General features: G+C 36.5%; 2 protein-coding genes across 2 annotated transcripts; both read right to left on the reverse strand.

The window, feature by feature from the left end:
• Positions 1–5,560: 5,560 nt before the first annotated feature.
• Positions 5,561–7,645, reverse strand: LOC105037420 (non-classical arabinogalactan protein 31-like). The gene is made up of 3 exons (XM_010913087.3): positions 7,577–7,645; positions 5,969–6,158; positions 5,561–5,877 (listed from the first exon to the last, which is right to left on the reverse strand). Exons 1-3 carry the CDS (start codon positions 7,643–7,645, stop codon positions 5,561–5,563), a joined length of 576 nt encoding a protein of 191 aa, XP_010911389.2.
• A 2,159-nt stretch (positions 7,646–9,804) lies between these two features.
• Positions 9,805–11,219, reverse strand: LOC109506287 (non-classical arabinogalactan protein 31-like). The gene is made up of 2 exons (XM_019852946.3): positions 10,867–11,219; positions 9,805–10,426 (listed from the first exon to the last, which is right to left on the reverse strand). Exons 1-2 carry the CDS (start codon positions 11,078–11,080, stop codon positions 10,119–10,121), a joined length of 522 nt encoding a protein of 173 aa, XP_019708505.2. The 5' UTR covers positions 11,081–11,219; the 3' UTR covers positions 9,805–10,118.
• Between the last annotated feature and the right edge of the window lie 285 nt (positions 11,220–11,504).

Raw genomic sequence — 11,504 nt, forward strand, 5'->3', positions numbered from 1 at the left:
ATCTCGTATCCGACCCGGGTGTTGGGTTCGGGCGTGACAGAATGGTATCAGAGCTCAGTTATGATCATTAAGGATTATAATATAAGTGATTTAAATATTACAGAGTAATAATAGAGCTTAGGTTATGATCATTGGAGATTACGATATAAATAATTAGGATGTGATAGAATAATATCAGAGCTTAGATTTAAGATCACTAAGATTATGAAGTATATCAAAACTTTATGTAAGATCAATAGGATGTGACAGAGTGATATCTGAGCTTAGAGCTTAGATTATGTTCATTTGGAGACAATGATACAAGTGATTAGGATATGACAGAACAGTACTAGAGCTCAAGTTTAAGGTCACTAGGGATTGTCATATAGGTGATATCAAAACTTTGAGATTATAATCACTAGAGTATGATTGATAATATCGGAGTTTAAGATTTTGATCATTAAAGGTATGATAGAATGATATTAGAGTTTAGGTTATGATCACTAGAAATATGATTTAAGTGATATTTGAGTTTAAGGTTATAATTATTCAGAATTGTAATTCTAGTGATATCTGAACTTAGGTTATGATCATGAGGAACATGATAGATATAAAAGAGAAGATTCAATATTTAGATTTCGAATTAATAGATATTAAGATGAAATTTATGCATAAGTGGCATATGTTATCTATAATAAAATTGACGAGTTATATCTTAGATTTCAATTAGTAAGGTTGACCTAAGTATGAAAGGAGTTGACCTTGGAATAAAGTGAGAGGTATTGTTATGTTGAGTATACTAGAGGATTTTGGAATGTAAAATTTATATGATTGAAGATCATGATAATTTTTTTAATTTCGATGATAATTATCTGAGCATTATGAATTTAGACTTATCAAAGAAAGTTAATTAGGATATGGTCTAAGAAGAAATTATATCATATGAGAGAGAAATATTTTTGAACACTGAATCTATAAGAGGTCATATATGAAACCCAATCTTAGATGAAAAATATATATATATATACTTAAATTTTATTATGAGAATATGAGATACACATCTTGGTGAAATTTTTGGTTACTCAAAATATCATATTATGAATATGATTCTTTGATCTTTCAAGTTGCATTGAATTTCAAGTCAATAGTTTATTTTTCTAAGTGGATCAAAAGTATTTTGATATTGTTGTTAAATTAAAGAAGAAAATTTATTTTGTCAAAGTATGATATACAGGTTATGATGAAATCCTTAATAATTCGTATTACTATCTTTGGATTAGATTTTTTTAATTTTTTTTTGTGATTATTGAAGATGGTGAAGTGTATTAATTATTCAAGTCAAAGTTTAGATATATTTTTTAAATTGAACTAAGACATCTTGCTAGTGTTAAAATTTGAATGACTTATACAAGGGACAAGATTTTCTATGGATTTATCGATTAATATTAAGGGTTGTGATGAAGAGAGCTCTATAAGAAATAATTAAGTTGATTCTACTTAAGGATGTTGGCTTGAGTTCTTTTAGTTGTCAAGTTAGAATTAATTCTTTTAAAAAGAAGATTGATTTAGAAATTATCTAAATGATTGTAAGGTAAATCTAAGATTAACTTCAATTAATTCTAGACATGTTGGATTCTTGAAAAGTGATGAAACTTATACAATGATTTCAAATATAGGAAGTAGATCAAGATTTAATTTTATATGCTATACCCAAAGGTAGTAAAGATAAAGAAACTTAAAATTTTGCCCTAAGTCTTATATGAAATTTGAAGGTTAGATCTATCTTGGATTGATCTAACATATAAGGATATTTTTATCTTTGATATAATTATATAATTTGATAAATTAAGATCAGAGTGCGTAGCAAAAGCGTGATGGTCTAAATTGATTAGAAATATTAATCTTTTAAATCAAAAGATATTATGATGGAATACATTAGTTGCAAATAAGGAAGGATTTTATTGATAATGAAAGGATGCTATAAATTTTGATCTAATTGATCATAGCCGGATAATTTTTGTCAGTAGGTTGTTTCATTATAGATAATGCCAAGAAATTTTAGATATCTCAAGTTTATTAATAGCTTGATAGTTCTGATATTAGTTCAAACTTAGAATGTCTGACATAGATCTCATATTTTTTAAAATTTAATATTGTTACTTGGACTGATATAGAAGATTAAGGTTTTCTTAATATGAGAGTCTACATATAAAATTTATTGGAAGGTCAAGAGAAGAAAGAAATCGATAATCGTGAAGAGTGTCCAATGTTCGACCTTTCTTTATTTTTCTATCAAGGGTAGTCTGAGATAATTATGAATTTCAAGTGGAATGTATTAGACAAATAATGATGGTATATTAATACAAGTCTAAAAAGTTACAGTTCTTCAAAAAGTTGAGAAATCAATAAGAAGGGATGAATTTGAAATTTCAAATAATCTTGTTATAACAAGATCATAAGAAATAAAAGACGTTATTGTAAGCTTGAAAATGACATGAAGAATGTATACTTTGAAATATATCTCAAACAACATAACTTAATTTCGAGGATGAAATTATTTGAAGGGGGAGAATGTAACATCCCGACCCAGAATCAAGCCCAAAACCCAAAAAAAAAAAAAAACAGAGCGGAAGGAGACTCCCGAAGGGAGTCTTCTTCTCCGGTGAATCTCGGATGGAAGGGGAGTCCTAAGATCATCCGAGCCCTAGGGACCCCTATAAATAAGCCTCTCTCTCTCTCAAGACCCTCCACCGGTGATCTTCGAGCCCGATTCCTCTCCTTTTCTCCGTAGAAGCCGCGGCAGCCTCTTCTCGTGTTCGTCGGAAATTGAAGGTCAAAGAGACCATCGAAGTTCAGGTAAGGGTTCAATCTTTCTTCCTCTCCCTCTTTCCTTTCTTTCCATGTTTTTAAACTCCTCGCCGCAGTCAAGATGTTGGAAAATCCATGAACAAGATAAATCCCTGTTTTACTCTGTTTCGATCGGATCTCTCTTCTCTTTTTCGGCCACCGGCGCCGCCGGTTGTGGCGTCCCATCCCCGAGACCGGACCCCCATCTCCCTCTCTTCCTTCTCTGAAAATCTTGGCCGCCGATAATCGGCCAATGACCGAAAAATAAAAAGAAAGGGGACGGTCCCCTGTTTTTTTTAGAAACCTCTTCTCCCGCCAGTCAAGTCTTACCGCCGGCAATTCCTTGCTCTCGATTGTCGGCCGTCGTTGCGGATCTCCGGCCAAGCCGTCGGAGCCCGAGCCACCATCTATTTCTTTCCCTATTTCAGCCAAGGGAGGCCGCGAGAAGAAAAGAAGAAGGAAGAAGAAGAAGAAGAAAAGAAAAGAAAAGAAAAAGGAAAAAGAAAAAGAAAAGAAAAGAAAAAAAAAAAAAAAAAAGAAAAGAAAAAAAAAGAAAAAGAGAAAGAGAAAAATAAAAATAAAATAAAATAAAAAGAAGAAGAAGAGAGAAAAATTTTTTCTCTCTCCTCTCTCTACCTTCTCTCTCCAATTTCTCTCTCTAGATTCTCTCTCTATTTTTCTCTCTATATCTTTCTCTCTTTTTATGGATTTTATCTCTCTAAAATCTTTCTCTACTCTCTCTCTGATTACATCACAGACCCTAGGATAAATTTGAAATAAAAATATGATGATTTGAGATTGCTCCGAAATTCGTGCGGTAGATCTGATCCCAGTCCGATTCTATTTGAAATTTGTAACACTTGATTTATGTTAAGTCACCCTGATAGGACCTCTAATGATCTTGACCGTGATTGCCTCATCGGAAGGATACGAAGGTTTCTCTCTCCACTTTCTCTCTCTACTTTCTCTCTCTAAAATTTTCTCTCTCTTCATGGATTTTTTCTCTCTAGAAGTCTTATGGATCAGTGGAGGATCTAGATACTTAGATAAATTCTAATTTTGATTAATCCTAAGAGAGGTCCTCAATCTGTGTTATTAGGATCGATTATTGGTAATTTTCTCCATATATGATCTTTATACTTGATCAGGGTTATGAAGAGATGATTGTTTGCAAATGATATCGAGTGGAATATTTTGTTAAAGAATTCATAAATCAAAGAAGAACATTGATTTTTGTGCTTGGATCAGTCACCGGTAAAGGTAAGAATCATTATACATGATCATCATCACATGTATATATTATTTTACTGATAGTTTTGCATCGTTGGATTTGAAATCAATGAATTTATCATATGTAATATTGACATTTACTTGTGTGGTTGCGAGCATAAATATGTTTTCATCAAAGCATATGATGGCATGATTATATAGTTATGATATGTTTATTTTGAATTGATTAATGAAGAAAATATTATAATTTCATGAAAATGAAAGAAAGAGAAATATGGTTTGGACTGACCTTGTCATGTGGAATAGCCTGCCAGGAGCTTATGCCTGGGATAGCCCCACAGGCTTATGTGTGGAAGAATATGATCCGAGAAAGATCATGAAGAATCTGATCCGAGAAAGATCATGAATGATTTGATCCGAGAAAGATCATGGCTACTTTGATCCGAGAAAGATCATAAATATTTCGATCCAAGGAAGATCACAGAAATCGATCCGAATAAAAGATCGTCGCATGATCCTGGTAAGCCAAAGCCAAAGCCAAAGCTAAAGCTAAAGCCAAAAAGAAAAGGATTAAAGATGATGTGATAATAGAAGAAAATGAAAAATAAAATATGAAACAATCGTTGAATAAAATTGTTTCACTTATTAACATATGATAATACATTCTCTTTTGATAAAACAGATAATTTATAAATGTTTGCAGTATTCAGGACAGTGAACATCGACTTTTATGTGTTATTGCTTATCTTTATTTTCAGATTATATTATTATATTGGTGTGATATGGGAATTCTTACTGGGCTGTAAAGCTCACACCCCTTCATCTTTCTTTTTTCTCAGAGTTACAGGATGCTTATGGTTGGCTATGGCTGGATTTATGGATGAGCAGAAGGATAGATAAAAGTGTCATAGTATCTGATCAGAGAATTGAAAAAATTTAAATTGTAATTATGCAAGTTTTATGAATTATTATTGAAATTAAATATTATGGTTGTTAAGATTGTAATGATTTAATTTGGCTTTGCATATTCTTTAGGTTTGCTCTAAGGAGTGTGCGGCCATCACGTATCCGACTCGGGTGTTGGGTTTGGGGCATGACAATATCCGACATTGAGAAATATCAAGTATATCCTCTCTATCTTGTCCAATTAATGTATACTTCGGGAAGCAATCAAATAGCCAACATTGCAAGCTCCGAGCAAGTTGAAACTACCTTGCTTATCTCATTATAGTGAGCCATCTCACTTCCATGTTGCTCCCCTCAAATATCAACGGCACAAAGAACGTTGTTACCAAAGTAAACAGGATGATGAAGAACAAAACAGAAATTTAATTAAGCCATAAAAGCATACAATCGTTCGGTATTATTGATGACGAATCATTATGGAAAACATTGACTGGTTCGACTACATATCGAGCTCTTATATTCATCCAAGAGACTCTTGTTTCTACTGATTTCCATCTGCATATATAGCATCCTATGTCAAGGTCCAATGACAGATCTCTCAAGGACTCCGGGGACAAGAGCTTCTTCCTTTGGCAGGAGCAAATGCAAAACCCCCCGCAGTGTAGAGTGCTTGTTGGCCAGAACCCACCTTTCTGTTCCTCTCGAACTTTAGGGGAGCCCCAGACCTCTTTCCTGCAGGATAAACCGGCAGATTGCAGTACGGAAACGGCGACGATTCGAGGAATACCCGGCACTTGTGTGCTCCATAGTTGGTCACCTTGTTTGTTTGGATCAAGAAATAGCCATGTCTATCTGTTGTCCCCTTCACTGTCACACCAGGTGCACTACTACTGCATTGTAACCTGGCAACAGCACCTACGCCAATAAGAGAAAATGAGAATAGATGAATGCTTTCGATCAAAAGAGAGGATCAACGTTGAAGGTGATGGGGAAGGGTGGAACAAACCAGGAAGAGGAGAGGCATCAATATACTTATCGTAGCCGGGGAGCTTGCATGACATGCAGTAGATGATACCTACCACAGCGATGGGGAGGGGCGGATGGGAGGTTGTTTTCGCCGTATCGACGCCCTCGGCGTGAGCAAGGAGAAAGCCCAGAAGGACGACCAGAAGAGGAAGAGAGCGCACTAAAATCCGCTATGTGCCATCTAATAAGCAGGAACTCAAAAATGAGAGCTATGATGAGCTAGGAGTATGTTAGCCTCCATTTATAGCCAACCCTTGCAAGATGGCCAGTGGTTTGGATTGATAAAAATGGTCTCACAAAGTGTGCCATGCTGACAGCGCGTGCATTAATGAATGTAATGGTGGGTCATCTATGCAGCTATACTAGGTGTCCCCACTGAAATGGTGTCACAAACTGTAGGCGTGGATATCCCAAGGTTTGCCGTGTCGCTTGTATATAGATCTAGCCATGGGGTTACGGGTTTCGGGCCACGCCTTGACCCAGAGGGGCCGTGTGGGTGTAGGCGTACACGGATTTTGATAGAGGGAGGAAATGCCATCTTCGGGGCGGGAGGACTGCGGCTAGCACCAGCCCTTGTATTAGATTCAATGGTAAAACAAACAGCATAAAAAGTGTTTTGTAATTTAATATGGTAACGTGCCTCGGATTGACGGTTTTGCGTTGAAACAAGCATATGTTAGCGAAGTTTCTTTCAGACGGCACAGGACCATAGGTTAATGCAATTCTACACAATCTGATTCATCCATGAACAATTTAATGAGATAGAAATGGGTCAACCATGACAAGGATGTACTGCAATACATCCAACGAAAGAAGAAGAACACAGTAAGCCAGGCAATAAACTAATTCTTAGATTGTTTTTTTTTTTTTTTTAATTCTTTTTCTAAATGAGTTATGCTTCGGGCTCCCATTATGTACACATGAAAAATTATCTTACCATTTGTGATAAAAGGATTAATGCAACTCATGTACTTTGTTGACATATACAGGCAATCAGTATCTATGGATTTGGTAAGGATGAAAGTAGACCAAAAACAAAGGAATACACTCTAAAATAAACAATAAACAAAGAAGTGGCATCGATGGAGTTGTCATACTATGGGAGCGCGCATGACTTGAAGTAGATAATGCCTTCTACAGCGATGGGCAGTGGGAGGGATTGATGCCGCGCCCATGCCTTTGGTATGGACGAGGAAGAGAGACCAAAAACAGCTGAAGTTAAGACGAATTTCAGCCATGATCCATCTACTCATATGTAACTCAAATATGCTAATATAATACCCCCTGAGTTAGATTATGTCTAACTCATTTACATCAAAAAAAAAAAGAATTTCTGCCATGAGCCATCTCCCGGTGTTCGCTACCACCTATAAAATAAAGCAAAACTGCTTTAGATAATCTACATTTGAGTCCCCACTGACAATGGCGCCGCAAACCGGAGGAGCAGCAATACTACCAATCTACTGCATTACTGTTTGTATCGCTGGCATACAGAGCACGGTATTACGACAGGATTTTAGAGACTTGGGCCTGAGCTGGACATAGATAGGGCAAGTCGGTGTTCCACGATTTTGGTGCATGGAATTACCATACCATAGTGCTCAAAGCAAACACTTGTCCCAGAATTCAGATGGCACGGATTAGCATGGTTCCGCATGATTCGACACGATCTCGAAGCAATCTGATATAATTAAGTATAACTTAATATTGGACCTTACACATACCGTGGTTGGATTGCAGAGAGTAACAGAAGAAGAAAAAAACAAAATCTTCAAAAGAGCAGATAGCAGAAGGGCAAAACTTGAATGCCAAATTAAATTTTTTATTTTAATTCATCATAATTCAAGTTTTACTAATATTAAAATGAAAATGCTTCGCTTTGAATCACAGGGCAAAGTTGGCATTTTGAACCTTATTAAACCACCTATCTGTCTTGCTTAGAGTAAAAAGGAAGGGGGGTGGTTAAATAAGGTTCAAAATACTAAGAAAATAAGGATGAATAAACCTTAAAAGTATTTGAATAGTTTAGATAAACATCACATAACCATTTACTTTTTGATGGATGTCTAAAAGTATGCACAGCATCCTGCGGTACTTTTTGAATACCGTAGAGGATCCCTTTTCTTTTGGAGAGACCTTCGGTCGACATATATAATAGCATCCTATTAAAAAATGATAAGTGTGTATACCGAGAAAAATAAAGACTTGCTTACAAAAAAAGAAAATGTTAACATAAAAGGATTTAGTCTTGCTGCTTGTGAAGTAGCAAACATCTTCTTGCCTGGTTGGTGGGAATGTATACCTCTAATTGGCCGTTGGGCACTTGGACCACTATCTTCTGGAGTGACAAAGGAATCCTTCAACGCAGGTGCTTGAGCGACCCGTGAGGATCCCTGATTAATTCTCATCTTCTTCCACCATTCTCGAATTGGATGAGAGCCCCATTGTGGACTCTACAAGGCATCCTGGATGTTTTGCTGGACTTTTTTGTTAGGTGTGGATGGTTTGGGATATATTTGGAGAGATCAGAGGCTATAATGATAAATGACTTTGGTTTGTGAGCATGTTGATGCCCATGGAGGCATGGGATCGGGAGGTTGTGGTATCATCTAATCTGATATCTAATATAATATATAAAAGAAAGGATCATGTTGGTGAGTTTTTGACAAATAGCATTCTGAGTGTTTAACATGATTTATTATAATTTAATAGGAAGGATAAGATTGGTGATCTTTGGACAAGTGACATTCTGAATGTTTGACAAATAGCATTATAAGTGTTTAGTATTATTTATTACAATTTAATAAAAAAATTTATATAAATCATTAGAAAAAAATTATTTATTAATCATTTTTCATATTAGATCAATTTATTAGTTTCAATTATTATTCTGTTTAGCTTTAATAAAATATATAATTTTTTTCATATACTCTCCTCTTTTTTTGTTACCTCATGTATCGCACGGATTTTAATACCTAGTTGTGATGAAAGGATTGCTTTGGAGTGGGATGGTGGCCCTTCCCATATGATCTCCTTAAATTTATAGCCATCCCAATACATTCAAGGTTGTCTCGATTCATTGACCATCTTCTGAATTCAAATCATTTCACTAATATAGAAGGTCCGAGAGAGTTATATGTTCATGCATCCAAGGTTCTAGTCGTTTAAAATTAATTTAGTCCAGCTGTGAAAGTTCGTGAACCTCATGACCTCTACCTATAAAGCTCAATATATTATCAATGCCAATTGTCCTTCTTGCCTATTGATGCCCTTATATATGTTAAGCCCACTCAATCATGATTATCGTGCCAAACATGAATGGCTGTGATTGGTATATTAGTTCTCTCTCAAGTCCAACATTTGGAAGGGAGAGGATTCTAATTCTTAAGGAATAGTCCTATGTCGAATAAATGGAAACTACTTAGTCCCACATAGTTATGAGCCCATTCAGCAACTAGTCAAGTTTTTGGGTTGGACTCTAATATATATCAAAGCTAGATATTTTTCTTGTCTATTGAGACCTTTTCTGTTCCATCTCCAGGCTCTACACATTGGATTGGTTACGGACTCTCCTCTCCACCTACTAGCTTAAGATTTTGAATTGAACTTTAACAAGTACACATTTCACTTATTAGACCCTTATCGAAATTGTTATAGCTTAGATTTTTCCACTAACAAAGTCATCCCAATAATCCCATCCTTTATTTGGCAACCAAAGATGCTAGATCCATTGCTGAAAATGAGCAATATAAAGATAAAAATCTCACTTTAAAAGATTACATGATGGTAGAACAAGTTGTAAATCAGCTATCCAACTTTTTGCCCCATATTCCTGTGTCAGGCTAGTAGTTCTGGTCCATATATAGTGTTGGCTCACGCCAATAATTCTCAATAAAAAGTTTAAAATAATCAAAACATCAGCACGGTAATCAGAACCGTAGGAACATATTGCAATAATTAACAAGAGAAAGGTTGATTAAGGGTAACTGAGCTAGCTGTTAGTCCCCATAATAATGCAGCAACAACTTAGACTAGAATGTTCATAGCACATACAAAGAAGAACTCATGCAACGACACTAATTCGCAAACTAAGCTGTGGGACACATCTCAAAGGCTTAGAGACCAGGACATCAAGGGTGGTGGGGACACGAGGCAGCTGTAGCCGGACCCACCTTAAATAAGCCTGCGGTGTAGAGGGCTTGTTGAGTGGAACCCACCGTAATGTTTCTCTCGAATCTGAGAGGAAATCCCCTCCATTTGCCTGGTGCTGGCACATCGCAGCCCGGCAACGGCGACTTAACCAGGAAAAGCCTGCAGGTAGGGATCATAGAGCTTGACACGTTGGTTGTTCGGATCAGAAAATATCCTCTAACATCCGTAATTCCCCTCGTCGATACCCTCTGCTTGCCATTGTAGCACAGCAACTTGGCCACCGCACCTGTAACCAAAAGAAATTGGAGAGAACATAGAAAAGTGAATGCAAATCATAGAGAAGTTTTATACTCGTACATATAAAGATATTGAAATATACCTAGTGTATTTTTGTTTATTTTTTGGGGGGGAATAATACTTTGAGACACAAATAATTTTTCTGCCGTTGCTACAAATATGATACATGTATTACGTATGAATGGTTTAACTATGGTACTGATTTCGAAGGTGTCTCCTTACTAATTAAGTTGGTCAAGCCTCTCCATCGAATTAATCCAAATCATGTCATCAACAAGTTCTAGGAGGTTTGGGGTATTTACAGATGATTACATTTACTTTTGCAGCTCATTGCCTAAAGATGATCTTTTTAGTTAATTAAAAGGGAAAAATTTATTGTTTTAGATGGGCTATATTCAAAGCAAATTTTTTTAGTAATTAAGAACAAACCAGGAAGAGGGGAAGCATTTAGAGACTCGAGATAGCCTGGGAGTTGGCACTTGCAGTAGACAACACCCTCTACTGCGACGATGTACTCAGGTCGCATCCAGGGGAGCGGTCGTAGCCTGCCGGTGTCAACCGAGCCGTTGGTTGGCGAAGGGAGAGAGGCTAGAAAGAACACTGCAAATATAAGACGCGCTACGAAGCTCTTAAAGCCAACCATCTTCCTCGTTACCCTGAGTACTCTTCTACTACAAAGCAAAGCAAAGCAAAGCAAAAAATAGAGATATGAGACTGGGAAAGTCCCGATCTGAGCATTATTACTTATACCGAGCTCTAGCAGGATTCTCGGCGGTTGGTCTCGTCTTGGTCCAGATGCTGTCACAAACTCCGCTATCCTCGTCGTGGATAACGATACTATACCATTATCATAAGACTTTCACATAGAGGTCGGTGTTCGGGCTTTGGACGGGCCATTGCTTAATAAAGAGAGGGCAAGTGGCTGCATACGGATCGACTATTTATTTTTTTCAAGAAAATTGTGTCTGTCTTCTGATCAGGGAAGTGAGTGCGTGCATTGGCCGGTTCACTGCTCCTTGTTCGATGCGATCTCAGGCAGGTTCCAGATCAGAAGGGCCTTCTTTTAT

This window comes from Elaeis guineensis, chromosome 2, assembly GCF_000442705.2.
Source record: "Elaeis guineensis isolate ETL-2024a chromosome 2, EG11, whole genome shotgun sequence".
Taxonomy (NCBI): domain Eukaryota; kingdom Viridiplantae; phylum Streptophyta; class Magnoliopsida; order Arecales; family Arecaceae; genus Elaeis; species Elaeis guineensis.

Coding starts and splice junctions, on each gene's coding strand:
- LOC105037420 (XM_010913087.3), bottom strand. CDS start 7,645: ATGCGGAACCATGCTAATCCGTGCCATCTGAATTCTGGGACAAGTGTT. Junction 6,159..7,576: donor GCTTTGAGCACTATGGTATG/GTAATTCCATGC, acceptor GATGGCACATAG/CGGATTTTAGTGCGCTCTCT. Junction 5,878..5,968: donor TGATGCCTCTCCTCTTCCTG/GTTTGTTCCACC, acceptor TTATTGGCGTAG/GTGCTGTTGCCAGGTTACAA.
- LOC109506287 (XM_019852946.3), bottom strand. CDS start 11,080: ATGGTTGGCTTTAAGAGCTTCGTAGCGCGTCTTATATTTGCAGTGTTC. Junction 10,427..10,866: donor AAATGCTTCCCCTCTTCCTG/GTTTGTTCTTAA, acceptor TTTTGGTTACAG/GTGCGGTGGCCAAGTTGCTG.